The sequence below is a fragment of the Gymnoscopelus microlampas genome, assembly GCF_963454915.1.
Source record: "Gymnoscopelus microlampas genome assembly, chromosome: 5".
Lineage (NCBI taxonomy): Eukaryota > Metazoa > Chordata > Actinopteri > Myctophiformes > Myctophidae > Gymnoscopelus > Gymnoscopelus microlampas.
In genome coordinates this window covers 20,685,283-20,705,125 of record NC_139942.1, presented here as the reverse complement: position 1 = coordinate 20,705,125, position 19,843 = coordinate 20,685,283, and the positions used below count along the sequence as shown (strand labels likewise).

The window sequence follows — 19,843 nt, the reverse complement described above, 5'->3', positions numbered from 1 at the left end:
CAGTGAACTGTTTGTATTGGTGTTGGTTTTGTCACTTATGGTGTGCATTATGCATTATTTATTGATCTGCATACGATGATGTCAGCTGTGGATGCTAAGGCATCCTCTGATGTGTGATGTTGGTCAGAATCACTTGATTGCCACCCACAGCCTTTACTTAAGAGTGACTAATCACCTGATTGTTAGACCCTGTTGAAAACCCAAGTGTTGAAACGTGTCAGTCAGCTGTTGCCTTGTTCATCTGTAAAATAAATTATTAAATGTTTTCACCTGAAGACGGAGTGTCTCAGTATTCTTTCCCTATAGTCTGCCTCACCACAAGCAGAACTCTGGGTTCCTTTGCTTCTACTGCCTGTACCTGTTCCACTGAAGAACACCTGTTTTGAGCCACTTTGATTGAACCCAGGCAGCACTTCCTTTCTTTAGTTTTTGCCAGACCCAGGGGGTCGGCCTACAGCAGTGGCGTAGCCAGAAAGCTGGCAGCAGCTGGGCATGGGGATTTGTGGGTGCCATGCGCGCAGCGCGCGTGCATGAGTGCTTCGTGCGTGATTTTTTTCGGTTATTATCGGTTAAAATCTTACTTTTTTGCGCAATTTGCGGGTCTTTTGCGGGTTTATTATGTTATTTAATTCTTATTTTTGCCTTAATTTTCATGAAAATATTGACAGGTCGCAAATAATGCCCCGTTGTCCGCCTCCTCCGCGCGTCCGCAGTCCGCCTCCACTCACAGAGCACAGGCACAGTTCACAAGCAGAAAAAATGTTTTCTTCTTTTTTTTTTTGGGTGGGCACAACAGCCAGGTGGGTGGGCCCAGGCCTACCTATGCCCACCCGTGGCTACGCCCCTGGCCTACAGGAGGCTTTGTCGGTCGGTCTGTCGGTCTGTCCCTCTTTTCCAACCCAGCCATTCAGATTTCAACCACTAGGGGTCTGGCAGAACCAGGTCTCCTGGTCTTGTTATCATGCTTACACATTGGCATGCCCATGGCTCTATGGACACGCCTATGAACATCTAACACACTCATTAATGTGTTTGGGTCAGCTGTGTTGCTTACAGTCATGTTTTTAATCTGCTGTAGTTTCTAACCTGAACTGGAAAATAAACTACAAAATCAGCCTAGGGTTTAATGCCTCTTAAAGCATATTGAATACTTTGAATGCAACTTTCACTTGTAGTGGAGCAGATAGTGGAGTAATATTGGACCAGGAGTACCTATAGGTTGACTAGTAGAGTTCAGTACTTTGTCCACCACTAGTCCTGGGCTGTATGAGTGACCAATGATTAGCAAGGATCATCAGAATGCAAGACACTTGAGAGATATGCATAGTCTACTGATCATTTAAAATGTGTGGCACTGAATGTGACCTGTTTTGAACCATTGATTGATTGATCGGTTGATTGATTGATTGACTGATTGATTGATGAATTGAATCCGTTATTAACATGTTAACAGTACAGCAGTACAGTCAAATAAATTCTGCTATAAGGATGACAGAAAAGGTTCCAATGGATTATAGAACCATGTGTGCCTCCAGTAAGTATGTCATCACCAAAATAAAGTCCTGCGTCTTGGTGACAGTTGGTAAAGATCTGTCATTCATCCAAATTAAAGGTCATTCAGCACAATTTGAGTAGGAAATAAATAATAAAACATACAGTGATTCGTATTTGGATAAATGTCTCCATTTAACCCAGAGCATTTGATTAATTATGCCCCACAGTCAAATTGGCTAAAATAATACTTAATTATAATTGTTCACATTGGCAAATCACCAACATGTATGATATGTATTTTTAGACCTAAATGAATTAGCTTTCATATAACAGTCATTATACCTGACAAACTGTTATTTTGACCGGCAAAAGGGCACAACATATTTTCAGATGGGGGTCTGTGGATAAATGATACGAAAACAGTTTGTTAGTAGTATTAGTTACTTTGTGGGCTTTCTGGCTGCTTTCAGTACATGTGGGAGCATCTTGGAGGCATTCATCATCTTAACCATAGATGGGTTGAATGATAAGAATTCTCTCCTCTGGGGGGAGAGAGGGAGAGTGGTGACATGACTCAGACAGCTACAGAATGTGGTGTGTGTGTGTGTGTGTGTGTGTGTGTGTGTGTGTGTGTGTGTGTGTGTGTGTGTGTGTGTGTGTGTGTGTGTGTGTGCACACACGCCCACGCGCGCGTGTTAAAACTAGCATGACACTCTGGTGTGCTGTGAGGTTTTACACTCATTTAACCCATTAAGACCTGAGGCCAATTCTACAACAAATGCCTTTTAAATCAGTAGTTCTCAGACTATTTTGTGCCAAGGACCCCCAACAGGATATGTATTTGGCCACGGTCCGGACCCCCCATCTAGAATGTTTTGTGCCAGTGATCCCCCCCCCCCTCCCCTACAAGACAAGATTTATGTTATTTCAGATGGGGGTCTGCGGATAAATAAGATCATTAGATCACATTAAGCAGATCTATAAGCTCACAGCGCGTCACTTCGTGTCGCACTGTGAGCTTGTAGATCTGCTGTTTTTGAACATTTTTTAAAGATGTTGAAAGTTTTTTAACACAAATCTTCTCTTGTCTCACCATTAAGACAGTTAGCAAAAGGGAAATGTATGTTTGATAAGTGACTACATCATTTCTTTAAGTTTAAACTTGAAAAAACCCTTTGACTTGGACCAACTTACACCTAACCTGGGGCAATTTGAGCCACAGGACCGTATCATATTTGTATGGCCCCTTGTCATAGATGCTTGCACATGATTTCACATCCTGAAATAAGGGTAGATGTTTAGATTGTACTTCTATCTCATGTTGCCTTACGTCAAGGATAACTTAAGTGAAACATAGCTTACCCCGTTCTCCCTATATATGGTTAAAGTGGTGTAACTGAACAGTTAAAACAAAGGTTTCCACCCGACAGTGACCATAACAGACGTGCATTCGTGTGTGTGCGTGTGTGTGTGTGTGTGAGAACACTAGCCTGTAATATCTCACAAAGAAATAACAATAGACTGGCATGTTGAAAAAGCTGTTTTGGTTTGGCCATTAATTAATGAATTGAACAGAATAGTAGCTTTCAGGTGTGCTGACATGCATGCAATGGTGTATTTAATCAGCAGTTTATCATTAAGACAACAGACTGCTGAACATGGGGATTTGCAGTTTTATGTTTTATAGTAACCACCTTGGCCAGCATGTTGTCTCTTTGGTATTTTATCTTGCACTGATTGGTCAGCTAGCTGTCCTATCAGCCCTCATCAGTTGCTAGGTATCAGTCTAAAGGCTTATCAGATACCACCCTCTATATGTTGTTATGGATAGAGAGTGTGATTAGCTTGTGCTGATTGGTCGGCTGCTGGACGGTTCACAGCTGAGGAGACACTGGGGGTAATTGTACAAAAACAGAGTGAAAAACAGCAACCTTCAACAGTTGCATAATGTTGAGGGCGACATCTAACGTGTTTTCAGCCCACTCCCTCTCCACACTGTCCTACAATCCCTGTGGCACACGCACACATACACACGCACGCACGCACGCGCACACACACACACACACACACACACACACACACACACACACACACACACACACACACACACACACACACACACACACACACACACACACACACACACAGTTTCTTCAATAATTAAATCGACACCTCTTTCAACAGCAGTGTAAAGAGATGGAGTCCAGAGTGGATGATGGTGATTGTAAAACAACTAAAGGTTCCTCAGAGCAGGTAAACAGCTTCAACCTTTGTCCTCAGACAGCTTTCAGATGACCACACACATCATGACTGTAGGTTTACTGGCCGTGTTTTCCACATAGAGTAACATGTCATTTGTAATTTGTAATGTGTGGTCCAGCCCTTTGGAATGCATCGAATGCATATGTTAATAAAAAGGTATTTCATTATAATTATATATTTTGTGATGCTCATGTTAACCATAGGAAGTATTAGGTTGTTTTTTAGTTATCACATACATTCCATACATTCCAAAGGGCTGGACCACACATGGATAAATAACATTATCAACTTGCGACGGGCGTTGTCCCCCTTGAGTAAAAGATGAACTATTTCTAAAAAATATATATTTATTTATTCTATATAAAATATAACATCAAAACATCCCAGGTGGGTAGTTTTAGGTGTAAAACCATTAATGCAGCCAATACCATATAAGACATAATGTAGTTTAATAGTGCCTCAGGCATGATACCATTGAAATAACATGACTGTGTTCAACAGGATGCTGTTGACAGCTCGACTTCAAAACAAAAGGCAGAAAAAGGTGAGCTTTTTCGTGTACATCAATATCTTATTCCCATATATATACATATACTGTAGATATACCAATATAAATATACCAGTTGTTACACTGCTAAGCATGTGGGGATGTAGCTATGCAGACAGTTTTATGTTTCATTGATATGACATAATTACCTGTGATGCATTTAACTCAACTGTCTTTTTCTCTTGCCAACAGCACGTTTTGTGATCCAGCGCAGGGCAGACTTGATTCAAAAGGTTTCCATGGTCATGCCTATAGTAGACAGTTTAGTAGACAGAGCCATTGTCCCTCCTGAGCTCTATGCCAGGATTAAAGCTGAGAAGACAAGCATGGACCAAATGAGGGAACTGTACACAGCCAGGCTAGATCACGGGGGAACCGATACTAGAGCAGCGTTTTACAGTGCCCTTGAACAACACGAGCCCCAACTGTTGGAGACCCTTGGTAAGAACAGATGGAACTAAATTACTATGTTTTTAGTTTTTTATACAAAAACCTCAATATTATTCTTAGCAGCAGTCCCATAGAGTTGACACGTTTTGACCTAAATGGCCATCTTCAGCTATTATCAACACATTACTAGACACACCTGGTATCAACAACATCAGTTATACTGTACATTATATATACTGTACGTTTCCATATGAAAACAATGAAATACAATGCATTGTCAAGAAAGGAAAAAATAAAGAAAAGCTCACAGAAATCAATTCCTCATTAAAGAGCAACTTTAGGGCAGCCGATTTTTCGCCCAAATCCAACGTTTTTAAGTTAAGGACATAATAAACATGATGTTGGAGTGTGTTTTGTGTTTTTTCTGTGTTTAGGTATTTTTTAACATGATTTCCTCGATTGTGACATCGTACAGAATGACTACTACAGCCCCTGTTTCCTGTAGCTCCAGTCAGACTAGCCCCTCCAGCTGATGTCAATCACCTTGTTAAACCTGCTCTAAGGTGTTAGCTACCTTGTCTAGCAGCACCTCCACAGTGAACTGTGACACTCCCACAATAACTTATGACGATATGTAAACACCATCTAACATCATTGATATCGCACACACGATAGAAATTATTATTTAGGCTACCTAGCCTAATACAGGTTAAAACAAATGCATGAGGAACTAAATCTATTCAAAACAAAACAAAAGGCAAACTAACAACAACAAAAAACTTCCGTCACACCCCTCTCTCTTCCCTGAAAACTTGGTACAGTCTGGCGAGTATTTGACAGTCTTATCAAGGTGATTGACTGGAGGGGAAGGTCTGACTGGAACTACAAGAAACAGGGGCTGTAGTCCAACATTGTAGTTCAGATTGATTGATTGATTTATTATTGAAATTGTTTTAGTCATAAAGGTAAACAGCACAGGGTACAGTTAAGGCTAAAAGGATAACACAACAAGTCCTGGGGGCTTGTTTCCATTGTGGTCCAGAAAGAACTGACATTCATTCTATGATGTCATAGTCAAGGAAATCATGTTCAAAATATCAAAACACAGAAAAACCACAAAACACACTTCAACATCATGTTTACAGTATTACGACCTCAACTTAATGAAAATCTGATCTGGTTGCAAAATTGTTGCCCTTATTTGGAGCTTCTGTTCTCAAATAAATGAATAAAGCTCACGTCATTTTCAAGTAACATGTCACTTCCAGCTAGCCTGGTAAACCTCCCTGTTTACCAGGCTAACTTCCAGCCATATTCGCCTTATTTTCAGCTCCACAAACCAAGGTAGTGGCACTAAGTAAGTATTGAAAGCATCAACCTTTTCCCCCAGTAAATATTTTTCCAATGATGCTATTTACATGAAACTTCTACCAGACATTGGTATTAACTCAAGAGCACATGTAACATTCATTCTTCCTTGGCCTCCTGGGAGTGTGTGTGCACAATTTAATTAACTAATGCAGCATTCAAATACAAAAGATACTAAGATAAAAGGGACATAGCACATCTGTCGCTGTGTTACTGTTGAAGTGTTGATCAACATGTTCATTGATGTCAGCATGTGTCCTTATGAGTGAGATTAATATAAAGGCAAATATAAAGCCTGACATGCAACTGGCTGACGGAAATAATTAATTTCCCGAACGTGCTTGTTGCCTGGGATTCATCATGAGATAGACCTGTGATCCGCACAAATCAAGGTTCTACACTCCCTTTCCTGAATCACACATCAGACTTACTGTAAATTAGAAAATATACACCAAACTATACATACACTCAAATATAGTAGGACATTAAGAACAGCTTTGTGAATTAGGCCCAATCTGTGTAGAGGAATAGGCCAAAATTCTGTGTCGATTATTAGATTTTTCATACAAGAAGCGCCATAAAAAAAAAATAATAATAATAATTTAAATTAGCATTTTCAATACTTTTAATCCCTGTGCCATTCAACATCATTATTATGTATGGATTTACTCGGGGGAAAAGGTTGACACATTCAATATTTATTTTCCCAATTGTGTATTGGTTACCAGGAACATGTGATAGTTCTATTGGCAAGATATGAATGTCTTCCTCCCTAGATAATGACAAGAATCCCATTAAATTAATATTATGTCAACTCACTTCATTACTCCTCTTCTTATGCAGGAGCTGTACTTCCATCAGAAGACTCGGCTAACAGTGGTGAGTTATGAAACATTTGATTTAACTGCCAACTTTCTAGAGAGCAGTATGAAAGTCACAGCTTTAACATGATGTTGAGGATTACCCACATGAACCCTGTTCTGGGCATATCATAGGCAAACATTCAGTTGTTTATATGTTGTGCCTTGTAAGCTTGTTCATTGGCTATTTACAGCAAAGATGATTTAGAAGGAAAGGGGGAGGGTGTGAACAAGTGTAGACCCCCCCGAGGGACTCTGGTCATCTAGTGTCTAAATGGTAGCATTCCTGACTGTGAACTGAAAATAGTCTGGATCTTACACCAACACTTTGTCTTAGAAGGCCTAAGACAAAACCTCTTAAGTTTCAAAGCATTCTGATGAAAAGAAGCGATGGATGCAGACTTGATCCGATGTGATAGAATTTATTGAGCAAAGTCTGGCAGTACAGACCTTATACCCCCAAAGGAACATTTTTACCATTACAATCTAAGTCCCTCAATCTCAATTGTATTTATTTCTTTATTTCTTTATTCGTTTGTTCCTTCAATTTATTCATTCATTCATTCGTTCATTTTATTGTGAGGTTGTATATCGGCCATTTATAGCCTTTGAACAATGTAGTTAAATTCATCACATACACGCAATGTAATTGTGGGCTATAAGTTGTATTGAGTTTACACAAGTTTTAACAAAAAAACAATATATGATTAAATAAGTTATATTAACTTTATACAAGTTTTAACACAAAACTGGATAATGTATAAACTAAACACATACATAATCTGTATGCTTATTTCCAAGTGTGACAGGTACTGCCTTATCAGGCAACAGGTAGTGTTATGTGGCCCTATATTACACAAAGAGTCACTGCTAGTTTACATCCGACCCAGTTGTCATTTCCACGCCCAGTACCAAATGTACTTGTGCCCATATGTGCACCATGGGAGAAAGTGAGAATAGTCAGAAAGTGGTTGCACCTTTAGATCAGCTCTGACCTCATCTAAAGCCCGGTGCATTACACCAGTGTAGCTTTTCCCTGCTATTTAAAGAGTGCATTAGATAGAACATTGACCTATTTTGGCGCACACTTTCCACTACCAAAATCCATCCAAATTCAACACATCACTCACATTACATGTGGTAGATTAGAGGTACAAGCTCTCCTTACCTGGTTCTGCTATGCACCAAATAACTAATATTTGATGTAAAAATAATTAGCCATTTCTTGTCAGTGTAGTTTTTTTCAATACAACATTTCATTGGCACAAATCTTACTTCAGGGCAAATGGTGTGTGAGCCTTTAGAGCAGGGTTGGGCAACTTTGATGATGGAGAAGGTATATTTATATAAACTATATTTCAACACTCACTCCAGAGGGCCACATTGCATATACTGTCGGGCAGACACCTCTTTTAACTTTTTTTTCGCCATTCTATGTCACACAAAAATATCGGATCTGCAAGCTCAAAACGTATCACAGTGCGACATATTTTGAGCTTGTAGATCTGCTATTTTTTGCCATTTTGGAATTGGAATCCTGAAAAGTAATTTCTGTATTAAATTCAAGTGCATTTAGATATACTTATGTTAACTTTATGAACTTAAATACAAATACATTAGACATTATATACAAAAAAGACATTAGAATTTGTATACTAGCCATTAAGCTACTAATATAGACTGAAGTAATTAATGCGGGTCATGTTTGCATGTTTGGAATTGTAACAGCTGAAATCAATAATATATCAGTATTCCGATGTTAACCTGCAGGCCGCATTAAGTGAAGGTGGGGGCCGCATGTGGCCCCCGGGCCACCAGTTGCCCATGTATGCTTTGTAAAATACTTATTCTGGATGTGCACCCTGCATGGTGTGTCTCTCTAATGTTTAGAGAGACACACCAGGTTTAGAGAGACACACCATGCACGGTGCACATCCAGAAAAAGTATTTTATCACAGGAATCAGCCAATGAGAATCAAGGATTGGGACTGTCGGTTTTAGAGCTGTTGTTTAAATATGTCAATAATTCATCTGATCTCAAATGAAAGATTGCTACATAATCCTACCACTGTTTAATGGCAACAACAGCAGACAAACAATCACCCTTTTAACTTCAGAATTATCAAGTCCTCTCTTTTAAGGACCACATTTACCATAAGACGCACTTACTGAACTTTTTCTTTTTTTTTGGTCATATAGAAACTCAAGAACTCAAGTCTAATCTTCAGCAGGACTTGAAGTGTTGGGAAGAGTGGACAAAAATCGGTAAAACTCCAAACAAACCTCTTAATCAGATCTTCACAGAGGTCTATATCACAAAGGAAGAGAGTGGCGAGGTTAGTAATGAACATGAGGTCAGTCAGATTGAAACAGCGTTTAGGAAGCCATTCAGACCAGAAGCACCAATCAAACTTGAAGACATCTTTAAGCCTTTACCTGGAGAAGATGACATCAGAACAGTGCTGACGAAGGGAGTGGCTGGCACTGGTAAAACAGTCTCAACTCAGAAGTACACTCTGGACTGGGCAGACGATAAAACCAACCAGAATATCGACTTCGTCTTTCCATTCACTTTCCGAAGGTTGAATTTGGTGAAGGATGAGAACTACAGTTTGATGGGACTTCTTCAACACTTTTTCGGTGAAGTCAACACAGCAAGAATCTGCAACAAAGAGACCCAAACTGTGTTCATCTTTGATGGATTAGATGAGTGTAGGTATCCTCTAAACTTCCAGAAGAATGCCATCTGGACTGATGTCACGAAGCCAACATCAGTGGACGTACTACTGACAAATCTCATTACGGGAAAACTGCTTCCCCCTGCCCGCATCTGGATAACCACGCGACCTGCAGCCGCCAATCTGATCCCTTCTGTTGACAGGGTGACAGAGCTGAGAGGGTTCACTGACCCCCAGAAGGAGGAGTACTTCAAAAAGAGATTTATTGATGATGAGTACAAGGCCACAACAATCTCCTCACACATCAAAAAATCACAAAGCCTCCACATCATGTGTTACCTTCCAGTCTTCTGTTGGATCGCTGCGACAGTTCTAGAGACTATCTTGAGAATAGAGAAGCATGGTGCACTGCCGAAGACCCTGACTGCGATGTTCATCCACTTCATAGTAGTTCAGTTCAAACATCAGAATGACAAGATGGACGAAGATCAGAGACAATCGGACTTGAATCCAAAGAATATTCAGGCTATTCTGGCTCTGGGAAAACTGGCTTTTGAACAGCTGAAGAAAGGCAACTTCATCTTCTATGAATCAGACCTGAAAGAGTGTGACATTGATATCGGAGAAGCCTCAGAGTACTCAGGAGTGTTCACACAGATGTTTAAAGAGGAGGGTGGGTTACATGAAGTCAAGGTGTTCAGCTTTGTTCATCTGAGTGTTCAGGAGTTTCTGGCTGCTCTTTATGTCTTTCTCTCATTCAAGAATGATGGTCTCAACCTAATGTCACAAAAACAATCCACGTTCTCCAAGCTAATTAGACACAAATCTAAGAAGAACCTTTACCAGAGTGCTGTAGATGAGGCCTTAAAGAGTCCAAATGGACACCTGGACTTGTTCCTACGTTTCCTGCTGGGCCTCTCAGTGAAAACCAATCAAACTCTCTTAAAAAGGTTGTTCAAACAGACAGAAAATAGTTCACAGACCGACCAAGAGACAGTCAAGTACATCAAGAAGAAGATCAGGGAAAATCTCTCACAAGAGAAAGCAATCGGTCTGCTCCACTGTCTGAATGAGCTTAATGATCATTCTCTAGAGGAGGAGATCCAACAATACATGACCTCGGGAAGTATCTCCACAGACAAACTCTCTCCTGCTCAGTGGTCAGCTGTGGTCTTCATGTTGCTGTCATCAGGAAAGGAGCTGGACGTGTTTGACTTGAAGAAATACTCTGCTTCAGAAGAGGCTCTTGTAAGACTGCTGCCAGTGGTTAAAGCCTCCAAAAGAGTTCTGTAGGTGAACTAACACATGGATATGTATTATATCATTTTCTTTTTATAGGAAAGAAAATAGAAACATCTAATTTTAGCGCTATTGTTTCTTTAGGCTGAGTGGCTGCAACCTCTCCGAGAGATGCTGTGAGGGGTTATCATCAGTTCTCACCTCCAACTCTAATGTTAGAGAATTGGACTTGTCTAATAATGATCTGCGGGATCGAGGAATAAAGAAGCTTTGCGTTGGACTGGGGAGTCCAGACAGTAGATTGGAGACCCTCAGGTCAGTATTCCTTATACTTGAATAAATCTTGCTTTCATTCACCTGTGTGATTATCATAGCTGCATGTTCCTCCAAACACATATGATTTTAATAACAGTGCTACTCGTTTTTTGAATCTCATTCAAGATGATGTTCTGTACAGCTTATTACTAGTTTTAAACTTAAATCATCTAAAATATGTATTTGAAAACATTTAGGCTAGAAATAAGCAATGCAGTGACATGTTCGGTTTGTATAGAAAGGGGGCGTGTCTGATTAATATACTAAATCGAGCAACTTAAAAACTAAATGGGCTTTTCTCTCTCTCTCTCTCTCTCTCTCTCTCTCTCTCTCTCTCTCTCTCTCTGTGTGCATGTAGGCTGTCAGGCTGTATGGTCTCAGAGAAAGGCTGTTCCTATCTGGTCACAGCTCTGAGATCCAACCCCCATCTAAAAGTGTTGGATATAAGCTACAATCACCCAGGAAGATCAGAAGACACACTGCGCTCTGCTGGACAACTGCAGACCCTCAGGTAGAGAGACTTGCTGCCAGTCAGTGCAAACGTTCTTAGTTGTTTAAGAGTTTTAGTGAAATCACACTGTCAGTTTATAAATCCCATAACAGACGACATATCTTGAAATGTCAGCATTGTTTTACAAGACATCATACAAGACAGCTGTGTCGCAACCAGTGTTGCCGGATTTTGCGAGAGGAATAAGCAACCAGGTCTATGAAAAGAAGCCCAAAAGAAGTGACGATTATAGGCCACATGAGCATATAAACCTATATGCACCTATATGCATACAAGCTCACAACAAATAAAAAGCAATCGCAATCCCTTCATTTCATTCAGTGTGCCTGCTTTTCTCTGTCACCCCCTCTCCCTATAAACAGAGCTTTAACTTACATCTTAGGATAAGCCATATTCTTCATGCAACACGTATAAGTTTCACCTTTCTCAGAGCATTGTCAACATTGCTCTGAAGCATTTTGTCACTGAACAGTTTTAGGCTACGGGCTGACTGTCTCTCTCTCGTCACAATATTAAGCACCACATTAATCTAAGCATATGCTGCCTGGCAGCTGCTATCCAAAGTGACGGTCTGAACTCTCTCTGGTTGAAATCAATGCTCAACGTCATGGCGCTATCCGGTAAAATTACACATATGTGTGCACTTTAGGGAAAATGTTATTATCCCAGCACATTCGCAAAAATTACTAGGTAGCTTGCCGTACATTTAGTTTCCATAATATGTTGAGCGTGAGGTCATTTTTATCCATCCCGTTCACTATGTAGTCGGCAAATAAGTAAATGTTTACAAACACAGACCACCATCATACCCCCTAGTCTAAAGTGCATCTTTATATACTCTCTGACCCCCAACATGGCTACAGCCTCAAGCGAACTTGAGCCACTAGAGGCACGTGCCGAATGTTGCGAAGTTCGCTTGTGCCTACTCAGCCCCGTCCAAGTTATGTACCGATAGGCTCAGAATAGTAAATGATGTTGTGGGGACTGCGTTTGCTCCAACTGCCACTCAAAGTGACTACTGGCCGATCACAGCGCGTCTTTCCCGGGACTTACCCAACTCTCAACTTCCGGTCCCCAACCACAGTGCACTTACATAGCTCGCATGTGCGACGCCCCCTTGCTGACGACACGTTGCCACCCACTATAGTAGTATTTAATGTTTAATGGCATACATCTGCATTATCTATCATTGTTTCTATTATCAAATAGAATATACAGGCTTGACTTTGTCTCTCCTTCACCCCCAGTGTTCACCATGGCGGAGAGTGCAGGCTTCAACCAGGTTTGAGGAAGTGTAAGTGTTTACTCTGTTTCAATCATGAAATCAAAGCAGCACACATCCTGCTATGTAGAACAGCTCACATAAACAGCAGCATGTGACTTTCACTTAAAGATAGGGTGCCGTGATCCCCCCCCCCCCCCTAAAACATAATCATCAGGTATTATGGTTATACTAGGAGGAAGATTTTTTTCAAAAAAGTGTACAGAAATTGTTAAAATTATGTTTTTATGTGGACACGCCTCCAGTTCATTAAGTATACCTGGTTCTCACCTTAGCACCTCCTCCACCACCTTAGCACCACCCACATGTCCTAGTCCCTCCTCCTCCTCATGCCCACACCTGTTGTGTTATGATAATGAGGGGGAGGGTATGTTTTTACGATGTCACTAAAGCGCTGTTTCTCTATTGGCACGTTTGACCCTCAAGGTTTCAGCCTCCAGGAAGAAACTCCAAATAGTCAGAAAAGACATAAAACACCATAAAACCACCACCGGGGGGCTTAATGAAGTTCTATCAACCTCATAGACACATGAAAAACAGAAAAAGTGCAAAAACATGGCACCAGCTCTTTAACATAACTGTAATGTGTTTATATTAACAAAAACATACATTATATTACCTGGGGTTTATTACATAACACAATCTAGTTTTGGGTGAACCCTGCCTAGCAATGGTGTCCAGGATTCTAGAATTATACACTAAGTACCTACAGTACTTCTCAAAGCTTTCAGCACTTCCTCTCTGAATGTAAACTCTCTAGCCTGTAAGAGCACACCAAATAGGAGTGATTTAATTAAAGATCGCCTCTCTCTAATTAAACAAATGTTGATGTGGGTCATTGTGGTCTTGTATATCGCATAATGTTATCCGCTCGACACTACCATGCAACGAAAAATAAACCAGGTTGGCATGGCACAGGCTCAGAGAGGCTTCCCTTGCAACATTTTGCAAAATCAATGGATTTAAGAACTATGAAGGGTGCACATTGACACCATGCCAGTGGTGTAAAGTAACTAAGTACATGTACTCAAGTACTGTACTTGAGTACAATTATTAGATATTTGTACTTTACAGGAGTACTTCCAATTTCCAGTACTTTTACTTCTACTCCACTACATCTCAGATATTGTACTTTTGCTCCACTACAATTATTTGAAAACTTTAGTTACTAGTTACTTTGTACGTTTATTATTATTATTACAAAACCACTTCAGCCCTACATACATTTTGGCAATTTGAAAATAGCTGATTTTAAGTACATTTTGATACCAATATTTTTGTACTTTTACTCAAGTACATTTTGAATTCCAGACTTTAACTTTTAACGTATTTCTACATTGCAGTATTGATACTTTTACTTAAGTGAAACATTTGAGTACTTTTTCCATCACTGCACCATGCAGTGTCTGCACTGTTCCTGCGTCAGTCCATAGAATCATAAAGCATCATTTATCTACTCGTCGATCATGCAGGGGTGTCACTTGCTAAAAAGAACATATTGCTACAGTATCCATATATTGGATACAGAATTAGAATTAGAATCAGAATCAGAATCAGCTTTATTGTCACATCACAGGTTTACAGAAGTAAAAAAGTGGGTGAAATTCGTTTTTTGTGCATGGTTCCCATTGTGTCGTTATTTCCATAGAAAAAAAGAAGAAGAGGGGGGGGGGGTAGTGGGAAAGGAGATCTAACAAGAGTATCTGACATATGATATAAAGGTAGGCCTTGTATAAAGGCCTACATAAACAACCAACCTGATGGTATGAAGAGTGTGTGTGTGTGTGTGTGTGTGTGTGTGTGTGTGTGTGTGTGTGTGTGTGTGTGTGTGTGTGTGTGTGCTCCCACACACATGCGTGAGATTAGCGGCCTGTCGGCACAGCGGCCTCCGTCCCTTGCATCTGAACAGCGGCCGTGTTTCTCTCGGTCCCCCGCTGTGCTGTTCCATACAGTAGCGATCCAGATAAATAAACATGTTTGAAAACGGTCAGGCGGCCCCGACCGTCCTGTGATCAACTCAGGAGGGTTAAGATTGGATCTTTGAACCCTCACACTAGATGATATTTATGCCCGAGATTCACTCCCGATCTATAGGCTGGGGTAGGGCATGCTCCCCCGATACTCGGGAGGGTTGTTTAAGACCCCGATTATCTCGTAGTGTAAGGCCACCTTTAAACTGCAGAATTAATTAATTGCTGAATGGGGTTTGACCAGAGCGAATTTCATTTACTTTCACTAGGCTATCAGCAGTGGTGGGAAAAGTACTCAAATGTTTAACTTAAGTAAAAGTACCAATACTGCAATGTAGAAATACTCTGTTACAAGTGAAAAGTACCAATACTGCAATGTAGAAATACTCTGTTACAAGTAAAAGTCAGGAATTCAAAATTTACTTGAGTAAAAGTAACAGTATTGGTATCAAAATGTACTTAACCCATTAAGACCTGGAACGCATCTGTGTCATTTCAATCTACAAGCTCGTAGCGCGGCACCGAGTGCCGCGCTACGAGCTTGTAGATTTGCTATTTTTGAAAAATCAAGAACATTTGTGCAAATCTTTGAATATATATATTTTAAAGCGAACATTTGTAACTCAAATATTTGCTTCTGGGGGTCCCTGGAACAAAATGATTTGAGATGGGGGTCCGCGGCCAAATACATATACATTCTGGGGTCCTTGACATGAAAAAGTTTGAGAACCACTGACATAGCAACATAAGTTTTTTCAAAAAAGCCTTAATGGGTTAAAGTACCAAAAGTAAAACGTACTCATTATGCAGAACGTCCCTCTTCACAAGTTTTCAAATGTATAAAAATCTTTTGAAAATAGCAGTATTTTAAATTTTCAGTACTTTTACTTCTACTCCACTACATCTCAGAGGCAAATATTGTACTTTTACTCCACTACAATTATCTGAAAACTTTAGTTACTAGTTACTTTGTAGATTTTGATTATATTACAAAAACAGTTAATGCCCTATATACATTTCGGCCATTTCAAAATAGCCGATCTAGAAGCTCACAATGTGTCGCATCGCGAAGCATAGTGGGATTGTAGATAAAAGTATAATGTTTGCCTCTGAGATGTAGTGGACTAGACTGCGTGTTACACACACAGTCAAAAAGTATATTGGAAAAAAAGTGACACAATGTGAGCTTGTATATCTGCTTCTCATGGATTAAAGTTCTCAGTCACCACTCATTAAGTGTGTCACTCAAAGGTTATCTTCAAGCTTGCAACGCGTCAAAGACACATTGTAAGCTTTTAGATCCGCTATTTTCGGTTATTAGTTATATTAACATTAAAGAGTATTTGAAGTGGTCAAACTATATAGAATACATGTTCAATCTTCCAGAAAATCCTAATGATCTCAGATATTTCATAAAATGTCTTCAAATGGCTGCCTGGTTGTACTGTATGGCTACCAAAACATTATGAATATTTTACATATTTTGCTTGATTATGAAACACAGTGCTAGTGTGAGGGGGGGGTCCTTTCACACTGTTTTACAAATTGCAGATTAGGAAGCCATTACAAAACATGTGTGTGTGTGTGTGTGTGTGTGTGTGTGTGTGTGTGTGGGTGTGCTCGTAGCGCGGCACCGAGTGCCGCGCTACGAGCTTGTAGATTTGTTATTTTTGAAAAATCATGTACATTTGTGCAAATATTTGAATATATATATTTTAAAGCGAACATTTGTAAGTCAAATCTTTGCTTCTGGGGGTCCCTGGAACAAAATATTTTGAGATGGGGGTCCGTGGCCAAATACATATACATTTTTGGGTCCTTGACATGAAAAAGTTACTACATTACAAAACCTGTGTGTGTGTGTGTGTGTGTGTATGTGTGTGTGTGTGTGTGTGTGTGTGTGTGTGTGTGTGTGTGTGTGCGCACGTGTGTCCTGCATGACGATGTGTTGTGAACTTGTAAATCTTATTTATTATATATATGTATTATTATTATATTTTTATTCTGGACACGTCATTATAGGTGAACATTTTACTGAAAATAGAAGATCTACAAGCTCACAACACATAGATCTGTCATTTTGATGTTTTTGAAATAAAGCTCAAGTGGTTTCTGAACCATTTGAGCCACGTGTCGCGACACGGCACGTTGTGAGCTTGTAGATCTGCTACTTTCGAAGTAAATTTTGAATTCCGGACTTTTACTTACTAACAGAGTATTTGTACAATGTAGTATTGATACTTTTACTTAAGTAAGAAACGTTAGTACTTTTTCCACCACTGGTGCTTTGAACTTGTAGATCTCATTTATTATATGTTACTATATTGTTATTATTATTATTATTATTAACCAGATTAACTCTTCGGGGTAATTATCAGTGGTGGAAAAAGTACTTTAATTCTTTACTTAAGTAAAAGTACCAATACTGCAATATAGAAATACTCTGTTACAAGTAAAAGTCCAGAATTCAAATTACTTGAGAAAAGTCCAAAAGTATTGGCATCAAAATGTACTTAAAGTACCAAGAGTACTAAAATGTTTAAAAATGGCGATGCGATGCGCTGTCAGCTTGTAGATCTGCTATTTTCAAACAGCCTAGGTATGAAATAGCGCTAAAGTGTTTAATGTACGTTTCATAATATCATAATTTATATCCGAAAAGTAACTAGTAACTAAAGTTTTCAAATAATTGTAGTGGAGTAAAAGTACAATACTTGCCTCTGAGATGTAGTGGAGTAGAAGTAAAAGTATTGGAAATTGGAAATACTCAAGTAAAGTACCTCAAAATTTTACTTACGTACTGTACTTAAGTAAATGTACTTAGTTACTTTCCACCACTGGTATTTATACAGTAGCTGAACATTATACTGAAAATGACAGATCTACAAGCTCTCAACGCATCACTCCGTGATGCGTTGAGAGCTTGTAGATCTGTCATTTTCTAACATTTTTGAAACAGCGTTCATAGTGGTTAATAAGTTACATTTGTACATTATTATGAAGTTCTATATGATTGTAAACTGGTGTTGTGTTGTGTGTTGTTCTCTCATCAGATGTGTGTGAACTCACACTGGATCCAAACACAGCAAACAGACAACTCTCTCTGTCTGAGGACAACAAGAAGGCGACACGTGTGGTGGAGAGACAACGATATCCTGACCATCCAGACAGATTTGACACCAAGACACAGGTTCTGTGTAAAGAGAGTCTGACTGACCGCTGTTACTGGGAGGTAGAGTGGAGTGGATGGGTTTATATATCAGTGACACACAGAGGAATCAACAGGAGAGGAGGTGATGACTGTTGGTTAGGATCCAATGACAAATCCTGGAGTCTGAAATGTAATGATGATGACAACGATTACCATGTCCGTCACAATGGGAAGAGCACTGAACTCTGTGTCTGTCCCTCTGACTCTGGCCTCCGTCTCCGTCGCTCCAACAGAGTAGCCGTGTATGTAGACTGTCCAGCTGGAAGTCTGTCTTTTTACAAAGTGTTATCTAACACACTGACACACCTATACACCTACCAGTGCACTTTCACTGAACCACTCTGTGCTGGGTTCTGGTGCGGGTGGTGGGAGGGAGGAGCAGGTTCCTCAGTGTCTCTGTGTCAGATATAGGAGGTACATTAACGTCATGTGTCCTGGAGACACTGCTGCACACACACACACACACACACACACACACACACACACACACACACACACACACACACACACACACACACACACACACACACAGGTATGCAGCGCGACGCGTTGTGAGCTTGTAGATCATCCTGTTTCCATTGTGGTCCATTGTACTCAATTCATCAGTAATACATATCGTTGCTGTCGGGCAGAAACCTCTGATCTCCATATTCTAACTCTTTGTGTTGTTTTTCATAAATTAACCCCTACTTGATCACACTACAGCATCACACAAAAGCATCAAAAGTAGCAGATCTACAAGCTTGAAACGCGTTGCAAAGCGGCGTGTTTAGAGCTTGTAGATCTGATACTTTTTATATACTTTTGAACTTGAAATCTAAAAAGTAACAGTTTTGGACGTACAAGGTTATACAGAGGATGCTGCTACCAAGGTGTCAGTGGTGTAAAGTAACTAATTACATTTACTCTGTACTGTACTGTACTTAAGTACAATTTTGAGGTATTTTTTACTTTACTGGAGTATTTTAATTTGTTTATACTTTTACTTCTACTTCTACTCCACTACATCTCAGAGGCAAATTTTGTACTTTTACTCCACTACAATTATTTGAAAACTTTAGTTACTTTGTAGATTTTGATTATTATTACAAAACATAAATTACCCACTTCAGCCCTATATACATTTCGGCCATTTGAAAATAGCAGATCTACAAGCTCACAATGCGTCGCGATGCGACGCATTGTGAGCTTGTAGATCTGTTATTTTCAAAGGATTTTTATACATTTGAAAACTTGTGAAATGCGACATTCTGCATAATGAGTACTTTCTACTTGTGTTACTTTAAGTACATTTTGATACCAATACTTTTGTACTTAAGTACATTTTTAATTCTAGACATTTACTTGTAACAGAGTATTTCTACATTGCAGTATTGATACTTTTACTTAAGTAAAAAACTGAGAGTACTTTTCCCACCACTGCCAGGTGTTGAAGGAGTTAAACTATGCTCACGTTGTATTTTGAGGTCAGACATTCTTTTAGTTTAGCTTTGAGTTTGGGTAGAGAGTCCAGATCTTTAATGGGTTTTGGTAGTTCATTCCACACTATAGCAAAGGAGAAACACATCAAAGTAACATGGGTATAAATATACAAATGTGTTCTACAAAGAGAAAGGAAACATACATACAGAGAGAGAGAGAAGAATAGACATCAACCCCACATCCTCCTTTTATCATCATTCCACTGTTTCTATTGATTTTATTCCTTAGTCTCAG

General features: G+C 39.6%; 1 protein-coding gene across 1 annotated transcript; it reads left to right on the top strand.

Moving 5' to 3' along the window:
- Positions 1–4,529: 4,529 nt before the first annotated feature.
- LOC311045449 (protein NLRC3-like) lies at positions 4,530–18,636 on the top strand. Its single transcript, XM_084057327.1, has 7 exons — positions 4,530–4,744; positions 6,905–6,940; positions 9,121–10,888; positions 10,983–11,153; positions 11,512–11,664; positions 12,912–12,958; positions 17,970–18,636. Exons 1-7 carry the CDS (start codon positions 4,543–4,545, stop codon positions 18,536–18,538), a joined length of 2,946 nt encoding a protein of 981 aa, XP_083913453.1. The 5' UTR covers positions 4,530–4,542; the 3' UTR covers positions 18,539–18,636.
- The last annotated feature ends 1,207 nt before the right edge of the window (positions 18,637–19,843 follow it).

Bases quoted from the DNA above. Each gene is read 5' to 3' on its own strand.
- LOC311045449 (XM_084057327.1), top strand. From the start codon at position 4,543: ATGGTCATGCCTATAGTAGACAGTTTAGTAGACAGAGCCATTGTCCCT. The intron at 11,154-11,511 runs GTCAGTATTCCT...GTGTGCATGTAG, and splicing joins AGTAGATTGGAGACCCTCAG to GCTGTCAGGCTGTATGGTCT. The intron at 12,959-17,969 runs GTAAGTGTTTAC...TTCTCTCATCAG, and splicing joins TCAACCAGGTTTGAGGAAGT to ATGTGTGTGAACTCACACTG.